The 24,556-nt window shown below is 45.8% G+C and overlaps 1 protein-coding gene across 3 annotated transcripts in view; it reads right to left on the bottom strand.

Moving 5' to 3' along the window:
• The window catches only part of ARMC6 (armadillo repeat containing 6), a 72,228-nt gene that overhangs the window by 15,006 nt on the left and 32,666 nt on the right, over nt 1–24,556 (bottom strand). For all 3 annotated transcript variants that reach the window (XM_073555110.1, XM_073555111.1, XM_073555112.1), the window contains exon 4: nt 20,058–20,628. In XM_073555110.1, coding sequence (XP_073411211.1) covers nt 20,058–20,628 — 571 coding nt within the window. The remainder of the gene's footprint in view (nt 1–20,057; nt 20,629–24,556) is intronic.

The raw sequence follows: 24,556 nt of genomic DNA, 5'->3' as shown, positions 1-24,556 counted from the left end.
GGGCCCACACTGACTAGACAGGACAGGAAAGGAAAGACGCTGTCTGCAATCACGCAAAAAACCCTGCAAAAAGTCCAACACGTCTGACGCAAAAAACACTGAAGTCGCACGACTTCGCCCATTATATCAGCACTCTGGTATATTCTGAAAGCAGAGCAAAAAGAGGCCAATCTAATAAGGGACAAAAACAAACTGGCACAAGCAGTAACATATGGACGGTGATTCAGCACAGCCCCAGCCGGAGCTGGCTGACCCACACAAAACTGACATAGACAAAACCAGTTCAAATGCAAACAGAATAGCAAATGAACACTTAGCTGAACATGCAGGGACTGAGCTGGAAACATCAGACCTCAGGAGGCAGAAGAAAATCAGCAGGGATAGAGGGATTTGGCTGTCTTAAATCCCAATCTGAAACCCCAGATCTCCAATCGTCGTCCTCATTATCAGGTGGCAAGCCTCTGTTAATCAGATCAGCTCCATTACCTCCAGTAACAACCAGAGGGAGCCCAGAAAGAGAACTCGCAACACTTCTCCTTCATAGCAGGTTACGGGGAAAAGAGATGAAGGAACAGCACTGTGCACATACAGTGGCTTGCGAAAGTATTCGGCCCCCTGGAACTTTTCAACCTTTTCCCACATATCATGCTTCAAACATAAAAGATACCAAATGTAAATTTTTGGTGAAGAATCAACAAGTGGAACACAAATGTGAAGTTAAACGAAATGTATTGGTTATATTAAATTTTTGGGGAAATTAAAATACTGAAAAGTGGGGCGTTCAATATTATTTGGTCCCTTTACATTGTAAGGTAGCGCTTGTTATTCATGTTGGGGACACTCGCTTGGCAGCCGACTAACCAGGTCCGGCACGGCTTTTTTCAACATGAACAGTCCATGCGGTATATTGATCAGCATAAACCATATACTGCAACAGGCTTATAGCCAACAAACAGAATGTTCATGATAGAGCTCTGCTCTCACAGAAATTCTATTCTATTTCAGCCCACATCACTTATCCTTATGTGCCCATTATTATGTGGGCTAACTGTATGCTCCATGCCTGCTATTTGCACTCTTGAGGTTGGTTATTTAAACCTATGATCCTCTGTACCCATGCATTGCATTTGGATAAGTAGCTTTGTGGTAATACAACTCCATTTGTGGTGATCCCCAGTTACCAGTGTCAGCCTTATTTTCTCAAGCTTTGAACTAATGATTTATCACAATTGTATAGGAATTACTCCTCACTTTATGCACGGTTAATGCATTCATTATGAGCTTTGAGCAATCTGTCTATGTGTGACATGTGTGACTAATGTTTTTAACATATTTTGTGTCTGTTCTTCTGTGTTGAATAAAATTTGAATTTTTATGCCACTTCCTGCCTAGGGTGATCCCGTTTGTGGCCTATTTCTTTTTTCTTCCCTTAAATTGTACATTGTTGCATAGGCCAAGGTTGGATCCCTTTGAATAGTTCGGTGGTGCCCCCGTTCTCTGTTTCTGCTCTCTCATGTGACCTACCCTGGTCACCTTATATGGTCCGTAGCCACGCCCACCGGTGAGATACGGATCACATGGCTATGACCTCATCGCAGGTCCTATTTCAGACACCCAGCCATACACACATATACAGGCTTACTATGGGCGTTTTAGACACACTCCCCTGGGTGGGTTTGTAGGTGACTGGTCCCACCCGTCTCACCAGCCACCTTGAAGCTCTCCCTGATACACTAACAAAAACCTCAGCAGTACCTCTGCTGATTAACACACATTCAAGCTTCCATCCCAGGGCCACCCACTCTAGGATACAGCCCCCAAACATATATTGTCGGTGAGACAAGATGAAAACACAAACGCAGGCAGAGAAATAGACTGAGCAAACGATGGGGCCCACACTGACTAGACAGGACAGGAAAGGAAAGACACTGTCTGCAATTACGCAAAAAACCCTGCAAAAAGTCCAACACGTCTGATGCACAAAAACACTGAAGTCGCACGACTTCGCCCACTATATCAGCACTCTGGTATATTCTGAAAGCAAAGAAAAAAGACCAATATAAAAAGGGGACAAAACAAACTGTCACATGCAGTAACATATGGGCGGTGATTCAGCACAGCCCCAGCCAGAGCTAGCTGACCCGCACAAAGCAGAGAAACAAAACCAGATGAAATGCAAACAGAATAGCAAATGAACCACTTAGCTGAACATGCAGGGAAAGAGCAGGATACATCAGACCTCAGGAGGCACAGGAAGAAAATCACCAGAAGGGATAGAGGGAGTCAGCTGTCTTAAATCCCAATCAGAAACCCCAGATCTCCAATCGTCTTCCTCATTATCAGGTGGCAAGCCTCTGTCAATCAGATCAGCTCCACTACCTACAGTAACCACCAGAGGGAGCCCAGAAAGAGAACTCTCAATCTGACCAGCTCCATTATCTTCAGTAATCACCAGAGGGAAGCCAGAGAGAGAATTCACAACAGTACCCCCCCGCTGAGGAGGGGTCACGAACCCTCATCCACGCCACCAGGCCGGTCAGGATGGGCCCGGTGAAAAGCACGAACCAATCTTTCGGCATGAATGTCAGAAGCAGAGACCCAAGAATTATCCTCCTAGCCATAACCCTTCCATTTGACCAGGTACTGGAGTCTCCGTCTAGCCAAACGAGAATCCAATATTTTCTCTACCAGGTTGCCGTAAAACCGGAGCAGAAGTGAATCTCCGCTTAAGCTCCTGAAATGCCGAAACTGCATCTTATAAATTTACGGTAGAAATTAGCAAAACCCAAAAACGTCTGGAGAGCCTTCAAAGAAGTGGGCTGAACCCAATCATAAATGGCCTGTATCTTGGCCGGGGGTCCATTTCAATAGCCGACGGGGACAAAATGAATCCCAAAAATGAAATCCTCTGTACACCAAAGAGGCACTTCGATCCCTTAACAAACAGAATTTTACCTCAAAACCCGGAACACAGTCCGGACATGTTCCACATGAGAATCCCAATCACTGGAAAAGATCAAAATATCATCCAGATAAATGATCAAAAACTTATCCACAAAGTCCCGGAAAACATCGTTCATAAAAGACTGGAAGACAGAAGGGGCATTAGTGAGCTCAAAAGGCATCACCAGGTACTCAAAATGTCCCTCCAGAGTATTAAACGCCGTCTTCCATTCATCCCTGTGCTTGATGCGAATAAGATTATACGCCCCCCTCAGGTCAAGCTTGGTAAACCAACAGGCACTTTTAACTCTGGAAAATAAATCAGAAATCAGGGGTAACTGGTACTGATATTTAACAGTGATTTTGTTAAGGGAACGATAATCAATACATGGCCTTAATGAACCATCTTTCTTGGCCACAAAAAACAAACAAAAAAAAAAAAACAGCACCTAAAAGGTGAAGAGGATGGTCTAATATGACCCTTCTCCAACGACTCCTTGATATAAGATCAAATAGCATTATGTTCGGGTACCGATAAGTTGAAAAGCCGACCCTTGGGAAATTTACACCCGGGCATTAACTCAATTGCACAGTCATAACTCCTATGAGGAGGCAAAGACGCAGACTAACTCTCACTGAATACATCAGAAAAATCAGCCAAATAGTCAGAAATATCATGAGACTGGGGAGAGGTGGAGAAAACAGGAGTGTCACTAAGAACACACTGACAACCTCAACTCACCACAGACACAGATTTCCAATCTAAAACAGGATTATGAATTTGCAACCAAGGGAAACTCAGTACAATAGTATCATTCAAAATTGTGCAACACCAAAAATTTACAATTTTCTTGGAGGTCCAGGGCGACCCGCATTATCACCTGGGTCCAAAACTGGGATTTATTCTCCGCCAAGGGGGTAGCAGCATCAATACCCTCAAAGGGATAGGAGTCTGCAGGGGTATCATGGGAAAACCACAATATTTGGCAAAGTCCAAATCTATCAGATACAAAGCTGCTCCTGAATCAACAAAAGCCTTAGCGGAAAATGTAGACAAGGAGCAGATCAGGGTAATCACCAAAAGGAACTTAGGCTGTACACTGCCTACCGCAAATGTGTGAGCAAAACGCTTTTCTTGTTTAGGGCAGACAGCAATAGTATGAAAGGCGTCCCCGCAGAAAAAACACAACTTATTACGCCTTCTAAACTCCTGACGCTGCGCCCTAGACAAAACCCTCACATTGCATGGGTTCAGAAGTTCGTTCGAAAGGCGGCAACGCCTCTCGTGTAGTTTTACGTTCACGTAAACGCCGATCAATTTGAATGGCCAATGACATAGTCGTCAAGACCAGAGGGAACAGGAAATCCCACCATAACATCTTTTACGGTTTCTGACAAACCCTTCCGAAAGAGAGCTGCTAGGGCATCGTCATTCCATTTAGTAAGGACCGCCCACTTTCATAATTTTTGACAATATAACTCTGCAGAATCCTGACCCTGGTTCAATGCCAATAAAGTTTTCTCAGCTTGATCAATAGCATTAGGTTCATCATACAACAAACCCAAGGCTTGAAAAAACGTGTCCACATTAGCCAGAATAGGATCTCCAGGTGTCAAAGAAAAGGCCCAATCCTGGGGATCGCCGCGTAGCAGGGAGATGACAATTTTAACCTGCTGCACAGAGCTCCCCGATGAGTTAGGTTTCAAAGCAAAAGTATTAAGTTACGTACCGGTAACGGTATTTTTCGGAAGCCCATGACAGCACCACGAGAGAGGGGATCCGCCCTTCGGGAACAGGAAACCTACAGATACAAAAAGGGCGGCACCTCTCCCACGCATCAGTTGGATTACAGAGCTTGAGAGGCTACCATGGTTAGTACACCGCATATACACAATATATACAACCTATCTATCCTATTTACAATTCTTTAAACCATCTCCCACATAAGGTGAACTCGCGAAAACAATCCTCTAAAGGGGTGCACCCTTATACGTGAACAAGGGAGGGAACTAAGGGTGCTGTCATGGGCTTCCGAAAAATACTGTTACGTAACTTAATACTTTATTCGGACTCCCAGGACAGCACCACGAGAGAATTACAGAGATGTAAACTAATTTAGGGAGGGACTGCAGCCTGCAGCACCCTTAGCCCGAAGGTGAGATCTGAGGAGGCACCCATGTCTAACCGATAGTGGCTAAAAAAGGTGGAAGGAGATGACCAGGTGGCCGCCTTACATATCTTGTCAATTGATACTCCCGATCTCTCTGCCCAGGATGATGCCATGGCACGAGAGGAATGCGCCCTCAGGTTCTGTGGAGCCGGACCGCCACCTGCTGTGTAGGCAAGAGAGATAGCCTCCCTAATCCACCTCGCTAACGTGCGCTTTGACACACTACACCCTTTCCTGGGACCTTGAAAGGATAAAAATAATGTGTTCTCCTTCCTCCAAGGATCCGTGGCTACTAAATATTTAAGTAGGCAACTCTTAACATCTAGAGCCTGAAGTTTTTGTTCTTTAGGATTGGTTGGATTAGGGAGGAAGGAAGGCAGAACTATTTCTTGTGTCCTATGAAAATGAGATGCTAACTTGGGAAGGTATGCCGGGTCTGGCCTTAGGATTACTCTATCCTGCAAGAATTCTGTGTAAGGGGGCAATCTGGAAAGTGCCTGTATGTCGCCTATTCTACGTGCAGATGTTATTGCTACCAAAAAGGCTGTCTTAAGTGATATCATTTTTAGTGAAGCAGAATCCAGAGGCTCAAATGGTTTTTCTGTCATGGCTGTCAGGACCAAATTTAAGTCCCAAGTTATACACCTATCTTTGAGTATGGGTCTCGATCTGGTAACTGCCTTAATGAATCTCGCCACCCAATGGTTACCGGCAATGTCGCATGCAAATAGGGCCCCTAAAGCTGAAACCTGTACTTTCAATGTACTAGTGGAAAGGCCCAACTTGAGACCCCTCTGGAGGAATTCTAGAATCTGTTTTACGGGTATTCCATCCCTGATATTAAACTCAAAAAGGTGGACAGGAATCGCCTCCAGGTTCTAGCATAGATACCTGTGGTGGTTTGTTTCCTACTTTTTAGGAGTGTATCGATTACATTTTTTGAGAAACCTCTATCCCTCAATAGTGTCCTCTCAAACACCATGCCGTCAAACGGAGTCCCGCTACTTGTGGGTGGTTGACTGGCCCCTGGTAGAGGAGATCTGGAAGGTTCGGCAGTATCCAGGGACCGCTTACTGACATGGTCCTCAACCATGCAAACCAGATCCTTCTGGGCCAGAAGGGGCAATCAATATGACTCTTGCCCCGTCTTCCCTGATCTTCCTCACTACCAGAGGTAGAAGGTTCAAAGGCGGAAAAGCATAAGCCAGCGAGAAGTCCCATTTTATTAGGAGGGCGTCCACGGCCAGTGGATTTTCCCTGGGATTTAGGGAACAGAAAGTTTTTTCCTTCCTGTTTTCTTTGGTGGCAAACAGGTCCACCTCCGGATGACCCCATTTGCGGACAATCTGGTTGTAGTTGTCTGAGTTTAAAGCCCATTCTCCCTGCTTTAGGGCCCTGCGGCTTAGAAAGTCTGCCTTCATGTTGTCTTTTCCGCTGATGTGGAGCGCGGTTAAAGATAGAAAATTTTTCTCTGCAGTCTGAAGGAGACGTTCCGTTATCCGCATCAGGGCGTTGGACCGGGTTCCACCTTGGTGGTTGACAGACTACCGCTACCTGGTTGTCCGAGAGTATCCTCACATGATGGCCCTGTAGAATCATAATGAGTTTTTTAACGGCCAATTCAATCGCCAGCAGCTCCCTCTGGTTAGATGAGGTCTCAGCATCGGAGTCCCACTGTCCCTGTACCGCTATGTCCCCCATATGGGCCCCCCAACCCCAAGGACTAGCGTCTGTGGTTATTACGCGGGTTATCTGCATCACCCAGGGAACCCCCGAGGCTAAATTTCCGACATCGAGCCACCACCCAAGAGATGTAATAGTTGAGGGGCTTAGCAATACTTGACCCTGCAAGAAGCCCTCTAAGGTTCTGCTATTAACCAGGACGTCTTTCTGAAGGGCCCTAGAGTGGAATTGTGCCCACTTGACCGCGGGGATACATGAGGTTAGGGAGCCTAACAGGGACATGGCCTGCCTGAGGGTCATGGAGGGTCTATTGATTGCCCGAAGAACCTGCTGCTGTATTTGCTGTAATTTATCTAATGGTAACAGACACTGCTGAGTTTCTGAATTTAACAGCAAGCCTAGAAATTTCTGGACCTTTAAGGGCTGAAATCGGGATTTCTCGTAATTCATTATCCATCCGAGGTTCTCTAATCTGAACTTAGCTTTTTCTATCTGAGGCTAGTTTCACACTAGCGTTTATGAGCGCAGAGACGGCCTGCGCACGGCCGCAGCTAAGCCCCGCCCCCTGCCGCGCCCCGCCGGTAGCTCCGCCCACCGGCGCATGACGCTGCATGCGCCCTGCGTCCCCTATCTTTATCACAGGGGGCGCAGGCCGTGCGCAGTATGCGTTTGGCGGCGCATGCGCCTTTTTGACGGTGCGCCGACGCAACCAAACTGCAGCAGGTTGCGTTTGGCGCAGGTCGGCGCACCGTCAAAAGGACGCATGCGCCGCCAAACGTATACTGCGCACGGCTTGCGCCCCCTGTGATAAAGATAGGGGACGCAGGGCGCATGCAGCGTCATGCGCCGGTGGGCGGAGCTACCGGCGGGGCGCGGCAGGGGGCGGGGCTTAGCGGCGGCCGTGCGCAGGCCGTCGCTGCGCTCATTAACGCTAGTGTGAAACTAGCCTGAGATGGACAATGGTCCACTGAATTTACCACAATCAAAAAATCATCTAAGTATGGGATAATTAAGATGTCAACTTCCCGTAAAAGAGCCATAACTTCGTCCATTATTTTTGTAAATACCCGGGGCGCTGCTGAGAGACCAAAGGGAAGGGCTCTATATTGATAATGACAGATTATACCGTCTATTGATACCGCCACTCTCAGGAACTGCTGGAAATCTGCGTGGATGGGCACATGATAGTATGCGTCTTTCAAGTCCACGACCGCCATAAAACACCCTTCAAACAGCATCTTTATTGTAGAATTAATGGACTCCATTTTAAAGGTGCGTTTAACCAAAAATTCATTAAGGAAACGTAAATTAATAATCGTTCTGAATGTTTTATCCGGTTTTTGGATTAGGAATAAGGGAGAGTAGAACCCTCTTCCTCTCTCAGATTCTGGAACCTCTATCAGAACGTTTTTCAGGCACAGGTTCAAGACCTCTGCTTCTAAAGCCGCTTGCTCGAGGGGTGAAGACCTTAAGGGTGTTGGTTTAAAAGTATCCCGTGGGACTTGAGTGAACTCCAACCTGAGTCCGGTGGATATCACATTCCGCACCCAGTCATTATTGGTGACCTGTAGCCATGCTGGGAGGAAGGATGACAGTCTACCCCCCACGGGAATTGCTAGTCATTGGTTCTGTCTTTTTCGCTCTCTCGACGAGCGTCTGAACATGAACATTCTCTATTAGGTGAAGGGTTACGCCTTCTCCCTTGACCGAATCTCCTTCTATTAAACGGACGTCGGTAAGATGCGAACCAAAGATTTGGGAATTTTTTCTTATCATCCCCGGCCTTCTCCAGCAGTTCGTCCAGGACTGCTCCGAATAAATATTCCCCCTCACACGGGATAGTACAGAGTTTCGCCCTGGACTGAATATCTCCCGGCCAGCACTTTAGCCACAGGGCTCTCAGAGCCGCATTAGAGAGTCCTGCTGCCCTGGCGGCCATTGTGACTGCATCAGCCGAGGCATCTGCTAGGAAGGCTGCGCCATCCTGGATTAGTGGTAGGGCCCCAAGGATTGCCTGTCTAATGTTCCTTGTTTTAACTGCGACTCTAACTGGTCCAACCAGACCATCATGGACCTGGCTGTGCAAGTTGATGCTACTGCTGGTCTTAAGGAACCGGCTGCCATCTCCCAGGTATTTTTAAGGATGGTATCTGCCTTCCTGTCTAGAGGATCTTTAAGGAACCCCATGTCCTCAAAGGGTAGTGAGGATCTTTTTGATGCTTTCGCAATAGCTGCATCTAATTTGGGGGCCTTGTCCCAAGTATTCATTGCTGAATCGTCAAAGGGATATCTCCGCTTGAGGGCTGGTGGTAGTGACCCTCTTTTATCTGGCTTTTTCCACTCTCTGCGGATGAGATCCTGAATCTTTTCCTTTAGTGGGAAGACTCTACGCTTCCTCTGCTCCAGCCCCCCAAACATTACACCCTGCATGGATAACTGAGGCTTCGGCTCCTCCACCTCCATTGTCCCTCTGACTGCTTTTACTAACTTGTCTACTCGGTCAAGGGGCAGGCAAAACTGACCAGAGTCCTCTTCTTCTGAGAAGGCACCCATCTAGGGTCCTGCCTATATACCCCTCCTCCGGACAGCAGATTTCCTCCTGCCGCGCCCTCCCCCCTAATAGGGCCCCCCTCCCCAGCTGGCGCCGCTTTGGGCAGGGGAACCGGCGCTTACCGGCGTCCTCACGATGGGCGCCGCCATCTTGGGACCCCGCACCTGCGCAGTGGCGCCGCCGACCCGGAAGCGCCCCCAGGCTCCGCCCCCAGACATCACCGCGTCTCGGACGTGACCGGAAGTCACGCGGGACGCCCGGGCGCTCCACTATGGAGCGCTCCCCGGCCCCAGCGCCCTGCAGCTGCGCCGACCCCCTCAACCTCCGCGATCGCGCCGCCGGAGCTGGGAGCCCCCGGGGGGCATACTTACCGGCGGCGGCTTCCACACCTGGAGACGGACCTCCTCCGGACGCCGCTCCCTGCTGTATCCGTCACTGCCGTGCACCCATCCTGGGCCACCGTGGCGTCCTCCAGGAGCTCCGCACCAGGCCGAGGTAGGAGACCCCCTCGCTACCTGTACCGGCCGGCCGGGAATCCGGTATATCATCTGTAGGATCCCGTCCCCTCAGGAACAGGAAACCAACTGATGTGTGGGAGAGGTGCCGCCCTTTTTGTATCTGTAGGTTTCCTGTTCCCGAAGGGCGGATCCCCTCTCTCATGGTGCTGTCATGGGAGTCCGAATAAAAATAATTTACAATTATTCTTAAAATTCAAAAATTTAGACCGATCCCCAGAAAACACATCAGGAGTAGGGATTTTTGGTTCAACCGCAGATGATTGAGCGAGATAGGCAGAAATTCCCCGCACTTCAGCAGCGACCTGCTCAACACGATCAGGCAATTGCTTAGTCTCCATTTAGACAAAAAATATCCTCCTACAGCCCCAGAAAAAAAAAAAAAAAAAAAAGGAAAAAATATATGAAAAAAATTGTGTTTTTTAAAAAAAATTCTTTCCTTCTTTAGAGTACCCTAGAGTCTACAGTTAGGGTACCGTTACACATAGCGACGCACCAACGATCCCGACAACGATACTATCTGGCTAAGATTGTTGGTGCATCGCTAGTAAGCAGTCATACAGGCTGATCTCCATTCCGACGCATCAGCGATGTTACTAACGACCACGGCGATCATTGGGACCTTGTCAGACAGTGTCTATTGTAACGATTCCGACTTTGAATAGGCATCCTTCAGCGCTACCTTTTCCACGCCCCTCTGCACCGATTGGTGGTCACAGCTGCGCTCTCATTATCTTATTGAGCAATGTATTTTACAACGCCCCTCTGCTCCGATTGGCGGCCACTACTGCGACCACATCATATAAAAAAAAAAAAAAAAAAAAAAAAAAAATAGAACTTATTTGCGCTCCCATCAATTGCTCTCCACAGCGCTCAGGAACAATGGAATGGGAGCGATGCTACGGAGCCTTTTATGACGAAGTCATTGTTGCGGCCACCAATCGGCGCTTAGGGGGCGTTGCAAAGAAAAAGTTTTATCACGCCTATGTTGCAGAGTTCGGAGTCACCAACGAGGTCACTCGTCGTTGATAAAGGGCGTCAAACACAGCGATGCATGCTGGTCAGTGGGACGCCAGCGATCAAAAAATGATCCTGGACGTTCGAGCACGATCAGCGACATCGCAGCAGGGCGCCGGTCGTTGCCGCGTGTCACACTAAGCGAGATTGCTGCCGATGTCGCTGTTGTGTCACAAAATCGTTGTCGCTTTAGCGATATCGCTAGCGATCTCGCTGTGTCTAACGGGGGCTTTAGGCTGGTGATTCTGTTATGAATGGGTCACCGAGGAGGATAGCAGGCCAGGCTAAGCCGCAGAAAACCAGAGGAGGTTGGTAACTAAGCGGATGCAGACTCCTGATCCTGTCTACACAACCAGCAGTAGCCGTGGACCATAAATATGATGATCCTAGACGCCTCGGCACAGCTGGAGAGCTAACTAAGCCTAAAGCAAGAAAGGGGAAATATAAACTGCCCCGGAGCAGACCCCAAAGGACTAGACATCCCCCAAACATATATTGTCGGCTGAGACAAGATGAAAACACAAACGCAGGCAGAGAAATAGACTGAGCAAACGATGGGGCCCACACTGACTTGACAGGACAGGAAAGGAAAGACACTGTCTGCAATCACGCAAAAAACCCTGCAAAAGGTCCAACACGTCTGATGCACAAAAACACTGAAGTTGCATGACTTTGCCCACTATATCAGCACTCTGGTATATTCTGAAAGCAAAGCAAGACCACCAATATAAAAGGGGACAAAACAAACTGGCACATGCAGTAACATATGGGCAGTGATTCAGCACAGCCCCAGCCAGAGCTAGCTGACCCGCACAAAGCAGAGATAAACAAAACCAGATCAAATGCAAACAGAATAGCAAATGAACCACTTAACTGAACATGCAGGGAAAGAGCAGGAGACATCAGACCTCAGGAGGCACAGGAAGAAAATCATCAGCAGGGATAGAGGGAGTCAGCTGTCTTAAATCCCAATCAGAAACCCCAAATCTCCAATCGTCTTCCTCATTATCAGGTGGTAAGCCTCTGTCAATCAGATCAGCTCCACTACCTCCAGTAACCACCAGAGGGAGCCCAGAAAGAGAACTCTCAATCTGACCAGCTCCACTATCTTAAGTAATCACCAGAGGGAAGCCAGAGAGAGAATTCACAACAGATATGCCTGTGTGCATGACCCAGACAGTTCCCCCTAGTTGTCACAGCGGTCACTGCACCACAACTTTCAGTGCAGCAAACTCACTCTAGAAGTTCATTGTGGATCTCTGAATGATCGAAAGTTGTCCTAAATGACTATTGATGATAAATATAATCCACCTGTGTGTAGTCAAGTCTCCGTATAAATGCACCTGCTCTGTGATAGTCTCAGGGTTCTGTTTGAAGCCCAGAGAGCATCATGAAGATAAAGGAACACAACAGGCAGGTCCGTGATACTGTTGTGGAGAAGTTTAAAGCCGGATTTGGATACAAAATGATTTCCAAAACTTTAAACATCCCAAGGAGCACTGTGCAAGCGATCATATTGAAATGGAAGGAGTATCATACCACTGCAAATCTACCAAGACCCGGCCGTTCCTCTAAACTTTCATCTCAAACAAGGAGAAGACAGATCAGAGATGCAGCCAAGAGGACCATGATCTCTCTGGATGAACTGAGATCTACAGCTGAGGTGGGACAGTCTGTCCATAGTACAACAATCAGTCGTACACTGCACAAATCTGGCCTTTATGGAAGAGTGGCAAGAAGAAAGCTATTTCTCAAAGATATCCATAAAAAGTGTAATTTAAAGTTTGCAACAAGTCACCTGGGAGACACACCAAACATGTGGAAGAAGGTGCTCTGGTCAGATGCAACCAAAATCGAACTTTTTGGCAACAATGCCAAACGATATGTTTGGTGTAAAGGCAACACAGCTCATCACCCTGAACACACCATCCCCACTGTCAAACATGGTGGTGGCAGTATCATGGTTTGGGGCTGCTTTTCTTCAGCAGGGACAGGGAAGCTGGTTAAAATTGATGTGAAGATGGATGGAGCCAAATACAGGACCATTCTTGAAGAAAACCTGTTGGAGTCTGCAAAAGACCTGAGACTGGGACGGAGATTTGTCTTCTAACAAGAAAATGATCCCAAACATAAAGCAAAATCTACAATGGAATGCTTCACAAATAAACGTATCCAGGTGTTAGAATGGCCAAGTCAAAGTCCAGACCTGAATCCAATCAAAAATCTGTGGAAAGAGCTGAAAGCTGCTGTTCACAAACGATCTCCATCAAACCTCACTGAGCTCGAACTGTTTGCCAAGGAAGAATGGGCAAGAATTTCAGTCTCTCGATGTACAAAACTGATAGAGACATACCCCAAGCGACTTGCAGCTGTAATTGCAGCAAAAGGTGGCGCAACAATGTATTAAGTTTAAGGGCCGAATAATATTGCATGCCCCACTTTTCAGTTTCTGAATTTCCACAAAAATGTAAAATAACCAATAAATTTCGTTAAACTTCACAATTGTGTCCCAATTGTTGATTCTTCACCAAAAATTTACATTTGGTATCTTTATGTTTGAAGCAGGATATGTGGGAAAAGGTTGAAAAGTTCCAGGGGGCCGAATACTTTTGCAAGGCACTGTTCATAAACAACTTTCCTGATATAACAGCCTATACAAAGTCCATTAAGTATGGAGTCCCATTGGTAGACTTCCCAAGGTACACAAGAACAGCTTAGTACCTTCGGATAGGCATATTGTTTTGGGGGTTGGGAACTTTTTAGACCATGTATGCAAATACATAGATGCGATTGCCGGTCACTTCTCAATGTAAGTCTATGAGAGTCAGAAAGAGGCCAGAACAAGCCTTTCAGAATTACATTGAAAGCTTCAAATAAGAAAAAATAGAGGCTGCACACCTTTAGTATTAAATTAATGTTCAGGTGTATAAATACGCTATGTGGCAATATAAATACATGAAGAGTATATGAACACATCCTGTGAACGTTAAAAACGTAGGGTGCTTAGTTAGCTTTTTTTTAATTGAAGAGCGCAAAAGCCATCCAACCACATCAAGGTGTACCTAAATATGTATGGTCCCTAAACACTAATATTAAAGCTTGTGCCTGTTACCCCTGACTTTTGGTCAGCCATAAGTTGTGGTTACAAGATGGTGGATCGGGAGAGGAACAGTGTGGTGCTGGAACCCAGGGGTGTGGAGTCAGTAAGCCAAACTTCCAATTCCTCAATTTCCCTGACTCCCAACCCCACAGCAGTACCTCACTACTGAGCATGTAAATAAGGTGCAGCACAGATTCATCTCACCTAAAAGCCCAGATCATTAGAACAGGACAGACATTTATAGGACATTTCCCTGACTCCTGACCCCACAGCACTGCCTCACTACTGAGCATGTACATAAAGTGCAGCACAGATTCATCTCACCTAAAAGCCCAGATCATTAGATCACCCAGCTTTGCACATAGACTTGCCTCTGCACCTAGCATTCACATGGTATGCCTTTCAGCTAACCCCAGCTTACCCCAGAGTTATTTATGACCTTGTTTACTCTGGCTTGATCATATGCATCTGGCCCACTCTTAATTGTGTGACCAAGATGAGCAGAGACCACTCCTCTCTGCTTCACACCTGACTGCACTTAGTTGTACATATATTGCATAGCTCAAGTCTGCACAGACTTCAGTCTGCAGTGTGATTCCTATAAGTGTGTCCTAGAAGTGTGAAGATAAATTTTAGAATTAAAACCAGAAATGAACCAGAAGGGAACTGAAGGTAACTGTACACAGTCACTGTAAACAATGTTTCTATTTGTTTTCACTTTCACCCCAATAATCCTTCACTTTCTGCTAATTCCCCTAATCCCTTCTCCTAGTAAGGAACTGTTCATCTCTTCTTCAATCCTCCCCATCCACCTCACGTCCTCCTCAAAACTGTTCCTTAACATACAATCCTCTGTCTCCAAACACAGACAACCCCCTCATGCCCTCTCCTGCTCCCACCTGCTAACACTTTCTCTGCTCCTTCTCACTGCTGGTGATATCTCTCCAAATCCTGGTCCTCCTCACCACATTCCCACAGTCATTTCTACCTCCCATCCACGCTCTATTACAACCTTCCGTAACCACCCCAACCTTATACCCATTCACCCAGCCCCACTAACAGGAGCTCTGTGGAACGCTCGCTCTGTCTGCAACAAGCTTTCCTACATCCATGATCTTTTTGTTACTACCAAACTTTCCTTCCTCGCCATCACCGAAACCTGGCTCACCCCTTCTGACACAGCCTCTCCTGCTGCACTTTCATATGGTGGCTTCCACCTTTCTCACACCCCCCCCCCAGCAGCAAACATGGCAGAGGAGTTGGTTTTCTCCTGTCAGGTACCTGCTCCTTCACCCCAATCCCACCCTCTGTTACCCTCCCTTCCTTTGAGGTGCACTCTGTGCGCATCTACTCCCCCTCCAACCTCCAACTGGCTGTCATCTACCGCCCCCCAGGGCCAGCCACCACCTTCTTTGACCACTTAACCACCTGGCTACTTCATTTCCTTTCCGCGGACATCCCTACTATCATCATGGGCGACTTCAACATCCCCATTGACACCTCCCTCTCAGCTTCCACTAAACTTCTCTCACTTCCTCCTTCGGCCTCACTCAATGGTCTTCTACAGCCACCCACAAAGATGGCCACACACTGGACCTCATCTTCACCCACCTCTGCTCCCTATCTAACCTCTCTAACTCACCTCTTCCTCTCTCTGACCACAACCTTCTCACATTCTCTTCCCTCTCCACTCCATGTCTACAATCCCCACCCCACAAACTTTCACACCCTCGCAGAAATCTTAAACACCTTGACCTACACTCATTCTCTGAATCCCTCCTCCCTCTCACAGATATAAGTTCCTTACACAATGCGGATGACGCTGCTGCTCTATATAACACCACAATAGCTGTAGCTTTGGAATCTGCTGCCCCACTTACACATACCAAAGCTCGCAAAATCAACAGACAGCCCTGGCACACCAGCCTGACCAAAGAACTGAGGCGAGCTTCCAGGGCTGCTGAGCGCAGATGGAAAAGATCCCACTCCAACGAGCACTTCATCGCATTCAAACAGTCCCTCACTACTTTCAAGACCACACTCGCCACAGCTAAACAAACCTACTTCTCATCTCTCATATCCTCCCTGTCTCACAACCCTAAACAGTTATTCAACACCTTCAATTCTCTCCTCCGTCCCCCAGCACCTCCTCCCTCCCCACTCATCTCAGCTGAAGACTTTGCCTCATTTTTCAAGCAGAAGATTGATAACATCAGAGACAGTTTTGGTCAACAACCCCCAGAGCCCCTTCTCCCGACTTCCCAGCCCTCCACCTCCAAAACCAACTTCTCCACCATTACAGAAGATCGACTCTCCACTCTACTCTCAAGATAACATCTCACCACTTGTGCACTTGACCCGATCCCTTCCCACTTCATCCCAACCCTAACCCATCTCTTCAACCTATCACTAACAACTGGTGTTTTCCCCTCAAGCTTTAAACATGCCATCACATCTATCCTCAAAAAGCCCTCTCTTGACCCATCCTCTGTATCTAGTTATCACCCTATATCACTTCTCCCCTATGCCTCCAAGCTACTGGAACAACACGTCTACCTTGAACTGTCCTCCCATCTTTCTTGCTCCCTCTTCGACCGCTTACAATCTGGCTTCCGGTCACACCACTCCACTGAAACTGCCCTTACTAAGGTCACCAATGACCTCAACCGCCAAGAGCAAGCGACACTACTCTGTCCTCCTCCTCCTGGACCTGTCGGCTGCCTTTGACACAGTGGACCATTCCCTATTATTACAGACCCTCTCATCCCTTGGCATCACAGACTTGGCCCTATCCTGGATCTCATCATACCTAACAGACCGGACATTCAGCGTCCCACTCACACACCACCTCCTCACCTCGCCCCCTATCTGTCGGAGTCCCACAAGGTTCAGTCCTAGGACCCCTGCTCTTCTCCATTTACACCTTTGGCCTGGGACAGCTCATAGAATCTCATGGATTTCAGTATCATCTCTATGCTGATGACACACAGATCTACATCTCTGGACCAGATATCACCTCCCTACTAACCAGAATCCCTCAATGTCTGTCCACTATTTCATCCTTCTTCTCTGCTAGATTTCTGAAACTTAACATGGACAAAACAGAATTCATCATCTTTCCCCCCATCTCACGTGACCCCCCCCCCCCCAACAAACCTATCCATTACAGTAAATGGCTGCCCACTCTCCCCAGTCCCACAAGCTCGCTGCCTCGGGGTAATCCTTGACGCTGATCTCTCCTTCAAACCACATATCCAAGCCCTTTCCACTTCAACTCAAAAACATTTCACGAATCCGTTCATTCCTCAACCAAAAATCTGCAAAAACCCTAGTCCATGCCCTCATAATCTCTCGCCTTGACTACTGCAACCTCCTGCTCTGTGGCCTCCCCTCGAACACTCTCGCACCCCTCCAATCTATTCTAAACTCTGCTGCCCGACTAACCCACCTGTCCCCCTGCTATTCCCCAGCTTTTCCCCTCTGCCAATCCCTTCACTGGCTCCCCATTGCCCAGAGACTCCAGTACAAAACCCTAACCATGACATACAAAGCCATCCACAACCTGGCTCCTCCATACATCTGTGACCTCGTCTCCCGGTACTTTCCTGCACGCAACCTCCGATCCTCACAAGATCTCCTTCTCTACTCCCCTCTTATCTCCTCTTCCCACAATCGCATACAAGATTTCTCTCGCGCATCACCCCTACTCTGGAACTCTCTACCACAACATATCAGACTCTCACCTACCATCGAAACCTTCAAAAAGAGCCTGAAGACCCACCTCTACCGACAAGCCTATAACTTGCAGTAACCACCGATCGACCAAACCGCTGCATGACCAGCTCAACCCTCGCCTTCTGTATTTTCACCCATCCCTTGTAGATTGTGAGCCTTCGCGGGCAGGGTCCTCTCTCCTCCTGTACCAGTTATGACTTGTATTGTTTAACATTATTGTACTTGTTTATATGTATACCCCTCCTTACATGTAAAGCGCCATGGAATAAATGGCGCTATAACAATAAATAATAATAAATAATAATAATAATAATAATAATAATAATAATAATAATCAGGAACAGGACAGACATTTATAGGACATTTCCCTGACTCCTGATCCCACAGCACTGCCTCACTACTGAGCATGTACATAAAGTGCAGCACAGATTCATCTCAGCTAAAAGTGCCCAGATCATTAGATCAGGAACAGGACAGAGATTTATAGGACATTTCCCTGACTCCTGACCCGACAGCACTGCCTCACTACTGAGCCTGTACATAAAGTGCAGCACAGATTCATCTCAGCTAAAAGCCCAGATCATTAGATCAGGAACAGGACAGACATTTATAGGACATTTCCCTGACTCCTGACCCGACAGCACTGGTCACTACTGAGCCTGTACATAAAGTGCAGCACAGATTCATCTCACCTAAAAGCCCAGATCATTAGATCAGGAACAGGACAGACATTTATAGGACATTTCCCTGATTCCTGACCCCACAGCACTGGTCACTACTGAGCATGTACATAAAGTGCAGCACAGATTCATCTCACCTAAAAGCCCAGATCATTAGATCAGGACAGACATTTATAGGACATTTCCCTGACTCCTGACCCCACAGCACTGCCTCACTACTGAGCCTGTACATAAAGTGCAGCACAGATTCATCTCACCTAAAAGCCCAGATCATTAGATCAGGAACAGGACAGACATTTATAGGACATTTCCCTAACTCCTGACCCCACAGCACTGCCTCACTACTGAGCCTGTACATAAAGTGCAGCACAGATTCATCTCACCTAAAAGCCCAGATCATTAGATCAGGACAGACATATATAGGACATTTCCCTGACTCCTGATCCCACAGCACTGCCTCACTACTGAGCCTGTACATAAAGTGCAGCACAGATTCATCTCACCTAAAAGCCCAGATCATTAGATCAGGAACAGGACAGACATTTATAGGACATTTCCCTAACTCCTGACCCCACAGCACTGCCTCACTACTGAGCCTGTACATAAAGTGCAGCACAGATTCATCTCACCTAAAAGCCCAGATCATTAGATCAGGAATAGGACAGACATTTATAGGACATTTCCAGCATATCCTGCACTGAGCTACTGAACCCAATTGATTATATATTTTAGTAGTCCAAAATGAACACCAACTCAGACTCAAATGCTGGAGTGGTTGTTTAAGAGAACATTCAGAAGAAACCCCGAGGGGGAGCATAGAATGCAATAAAAGTAACTGAGTTCAAATTAACACAGTTTGGGGGGTTCTGAAAGGGTTTGTCCAGACAGGCAAAGGAACACTGTCTGCTACATTTCTGTGCCTGTCTTAACAGATGAACGCTTTCGGAAAAAAAAACAAAAAAAAAACCCAAAGTTTATCTATAATAATAATAATAATCTTTATTTTTATATAGCGCTAACATATTCCGCAGCGCTTTACAGTTTGCACACATTATCATCGCTGTCCCCGATGGGGCTCACAATCTAAATTCCCTATCAGTATGTCTTTAGAATGTGGGAGGAAACCGGAGTACCCGGAGGAAACCCACGCAAACACGGGGAGAACATACAAACTCCTTGCAGATGTTGTCCTTGGTGGGATTCGAACCCTGGACCCCAGCGCTGCAAGGCTGCAGTGCTAGCCACTGAGCCACCGTGCCTGAACTCCATTCATGCCATTGTATCCTATGGCGTCGTTGGAGGTGTTTATTTAAACCCTCAAAGGCATTGCAAAAAAGCACTGTGAACAGGTCCTAATATGGCTACTATTGCAGCAGTCATGGTTTTTGACACCTAATTTTCCCAGGATTTGAATCTGAATCACAAATCTACAGTGACTGTATTCACATAACACACATAAGCACAAATTTACAAATTAATAAAAACTTTCCAGAAATTAAAAAAAAAAATAATAAAAAGAACTGTAAACAGACTTCTAGACATCTTGACCTTTAGGCTTCAGAAACTGCTTTTACTCAAAAAGGGTTCGGATCATATTATATAAATATGAAAAATGACCAACAAAATCTAAAAAAATTAAATAAATGTATTTAAAGTAAATACCTTTTGCGGCCTCTATCAATAGTTTCAAGCCAGCATTTTCCAAAACAATCATCTTGGCATGGTCATGAGCATGTCCAAACGGAACTCTGATGTCATCATCGAAGGTCATGATCCTCAAGGCAGAGCAAGCTTCACGCACTATATCTGGATCCGTACCATGATGTGATATGGCTTGTGTAAGATGGCGCAAGACTCCTGCCTTAACAAAGTCTTGGCGATTCTGTTCATGCTTTAGGCATACATGGCGAAGAAGTCGAATGGCAAACAGTGTCACTTCAGCATCTTTTGAGTAATTCTGCAGTGCACGAATTAACAGTTCTTGTCCAACATTCTCCAGCAAATCAGGCTGCCCATCGGTAAGTGAAGACATGGCATAAAGGGCATTTAAGAGAGTCTCTCTGTCACCTTCACACAATTTCCATGCTTCCAGCACCACAGGGTAGGCAGATTTCTGTGCAGCAAGATATCGATGTGCCATGCCCTGCTTGCACTGATCCCCAAAATGTACAAGAAGCTCAGAGACACTACTTACAGAACACGTCTCTACGGCTTTTCTCAAGGACTCAAGAGTCTATAGGGAAAAAAGAAGCCAAGTGAAACCACATAATACTACATGCCTACCTACACTCAAGACCTAAAAGGTAACATGCAGTTATTTAAAAGATATTTTTCTATGGCCACCATTTGGCATTTACAGTATAAACTTTTATTAATGAGGTTAAAGATGTTGTTGTCCACTACTTTTTCATTGATGATCTATCCTTAGAATAGGTCATCAATGTCTGATCTGTCGGGGTTAGACACCCAGCACCCTGCCGATCAGCTATTCTCGGCGGCGGCTGGAAATGTTCAACTGTGGAGTTGCTGCATCTTCTGATAGTGGCCGTGGCAGGGTACCTGCACATCCGCCTCCTACTGATTTGTAATTTCTCAGGGGAAAGCCCATGTGAAACGTGAGTCGGGACCATTGGAACATGCAGGCACGAAGCACTATATGGGTAAGCACTTGTCACTTTATAGTCGATGTCTTTACTGTTTCATTCTTAGTCCAGTTATATCAGTGTACTTCATGGATATCAGCATCAGTTGACTTCACTTAGTCCTGTTTTTTGGCCCCCCATTTACTAAACTAAATCTTACATTGAGGTCCTCTTTTTTTTCTTTTTATCTATGGACTATGACCAATATTCGAATATATAAATTTGCTTATGTACAACTATTTTGCTACCCAATTTCTAATGATTTTTTTTTGTGCCCATTATGATGTTGCATAATTTGTCTTTCTAATTTGACCTACTACCTTTTTTCATATATTCATTGTACTGTTGCCTATTAATTCTTTTGATTTTTTTCAATAAAATCACAATTTAACTAAATAGGCTTTGTTATTACTCTCTATTTACCTTGAGGTCAATATACTCCATTTTCTTGCTCGTCTTTGCATATCAGCAATCTTGGGCTATCCTTTTTATTCAAGTGCAAACTGCAGATTTTTCTAAATATCATCTATTAACAAAAGCACTCAGAGAGGTCCCTAATGTCCCTCAAAAGGGCCCAAATTCCCTTGCTAACAAAAGTCGGTTCCAAACTTCCAGGGTGTGTGATCCCAGCATGTAGAGAAGGATCCCATAACCATCAGCAGATGATCACTCAGTGAAAGAGTGAAATTTTGCTTTTTTCATTAAACAAGCACTGCCGCGTACTTTACCAAGTGGTGACCGCTGTAATGAGGCTACCATTTGGTAACAACTTAAGGTGCAAGGTGGTTTAGTGAAAAGTGAGATCTTGCTCTTTCATTGACTGATCGAAAGCAGATGATTGTGTGATCCTGCCATGCATGCCTCTGATACCACAACTCGATCGGACCCCTTTGGGGAACATTATGAACCTTTCTGAGCGCTTTTGTTTCCAGATTATATTTAGGAAAGTCTCCAACTCATTAACCCCTTCACGACCAATGACGCCATACAGGCGTCATGAAAACCTGTGCCAATATGACCAGTGACGCCTATGTGGCGTCATGACTTTAACCCCTTCATGACCCAGCCTATTTTGACCTTAATGACCTGGCCATTTTTTGCAATTCTGACCAGTGTCCCTTTATGAGGTAATAACTCTGGAATGCTTCAACGCATCCTAGCGATTCTGAGATTGTTTTTTCGTGACATATTGGGCTTCATGTTAGTGGTAAATTTAGATCGATAATTTTTGCGTTTATTTGTGAAAAAATCAGAAATTTGGCGAAAATTTTGAAAATTTCGCAATTTTCAAATTTTGAATTTTTATTCTGTTAAACTAGAGAGTTATGGGACACAAAATAGTTACTAAACAACATTTCCCACATGTCTACTTTACATCAGCACAATTTTGGAAGCAAAATATTTTTTTGTTAGGAAGTTATAAGGGTTAAAAGTTGACCAGTGATTTCTCATTTTTACAACAAAATTTACAAAACCATTTTTTTTAGGGACCACCTCACATTTGAAGTCACTTTGAGGGGTCTATATGGCAGAAAATACCCAAAAGTGACACCATTCTAAAAACTGCACCCCTCAAGCTACTCAAAACTATAATCAAGAAGATTATTAACCCTTTAGGTGTTTCACAGGAAATAAAGCAACATGGAAGGAAAAAAGGACATTTTAATTTTTCCAACAAAAATTTTCTTTCAGCATCAATTTTTTCATTTTCACATGGGCAACAGGATAAAATGGATCCTAAAATTTGTTGGGCAATTTCCCCTGAGTACACCGATACCTCATATGTGGTCAAAAACCACTGTTTGGGCGCACGGCAGGGCTCAGAAGGGAAGGAGTGCCATTTGACTTTTTGAATAGAAAATATGCTGGAATATTTAGCGCTTGCCATGTCGCGTTTGGAGAGTCGGTGTGTGCCTAAACACTGGAGCTCCCCCACAAGTGACCCCATTTTGGAAACTAGACCCCCCCAAGGAACTTATCTAGATGCATAGTGATCACTTTGAACCCCCAGGTGCTTCTCAAATTGATCCGTAAAAAAAAAAAAAGTACTTTTTTTCACAAAAATTATCTTTTAGCCTCAGTTTTTTCATTTTCACATGGGCAACAGGATAAAATGGATCCTAAAATTTGTTGGGCAATTTCTCCTGAGTACACCGATACCTCATATGTGGTCATAAACCACTGTTTGGGTGCACGGCAGGGCCCGGAAGGGAAGGAGCGCCATTTGACTTTTTGAATGGAAAATTAGCTCCAACCGTTATCGGACACCATGTCGCGTTTGGAGATCCCCTGTGTGCCTAAACTTTGGAGCTCCCCCACAAGTGACACCATTTTGGAAACTAGACCCCTTAAGGAACTTATCTAGATGTGTAGTGAGCACTTTGAACCCCCAAGTGCTTCACAAAAGTTTATAACATAGAGCAGTGAAAATAAAAAATCATTTTTTTTCCTCAAAAATGATTTTTTAGCACGCTATTTTTTATTTTCACAAGGGTAACAGGAGAAATTGGACCCCAAAAGTTGTTGTCCAGTTTGTCCTGAGTATGCTGGTACCCCATATGTGGGGGGGGCACTGTTTGGGTGCACGGCAGGGCGCAGAAGGGAATGAGCGCCATTTGACTTTTTGAAATGAAAATTAGCTCCAATCGTTAGCGGACACCATGTCGTGTTTGGAGAGCCCCTGTGTGCCTAAACTTTGGTGCTCCCCCACAAATGACCCCATTTTGGAAACTAGACCCCCTAAGGAACTTATCTAGATGCATAGTGAGCACTTTGAACCCCCAGGTGATTCACAGAAGTTTATAATGCAGAGCAGTGAAAATAAAAAATCTTTTTTTTTCCTAGAAAAAAATTTTTTAGTTGGCGATTTTTTTATTTTCACAAGGGTACTAGGATAAATTGGACCCCAAAAGTTGTTGTCCAGTTTGTCCTGAGTACGCTGGTACCCCATATGTGGGGGGGAACCACTGTTTGGGCACACGTTGGGGCTCAGCAGGGAAGTAGTAACATTTTGAAATGCTGACTTTGATGGAATGGTCTGCGGGCGTCATGTTACATTTGCTGAGCCCCTGTGTGCCTAAACAGTAGAAACCCCCCACAAGTGACCCCATTTTGGAAACTAGACCCCCCAAGGAACTTATCTAGATGTGTGGTAGGCACCTTGAACCCCCAAGTGCTTCACAGAAGTTTATAATGCAGAGCCGTGAAAATAAAAAATCATTTTTTTTCCCTCAAAAAAAATGAATTTTAGCACGCAATTTTTTTTTCACAAGGGTAACAGGAGAAATTGGACCCCAAAAGTTGTTGTCCAGTTTGTCCTGAGTACGCTGATACCCCATATGTGGGGGATGACCACTGTATGGGCACACGTCAGGGCTCGGAAGGGAAGTAGCGACGTTTTGGTATGCAGACTTTGATGGAATGGTCTGCGGGCATCATGTTACATTTGCAGAGCCCTTGATGTACCTAAACTGTGGAAACCCCTCACAAGTGACCCCATTTTGGAAACTAGACCCCCCA

Source organism: Dendrobates tinctorius, unplaced genomic scaffold, assembly GCF_039654945.1.
Source record: "Dendrobates tinctorius isolate UK_male_01 unplaced genomic scaffold, ASM3965494v1 ptg000219l, whole genome shotgun sequence".
NCBI lineage: Eukaryota > Metazoa > Chordata > Amphibia > Anura > Dendrobatidae > Dendrobates > Dendrobates tinctorius.
The sequence above is the reverse complement of the archived record's forward strand: the minus strand, read 5'-3'. Positions and strand labels throughout refer to the sequence as shown.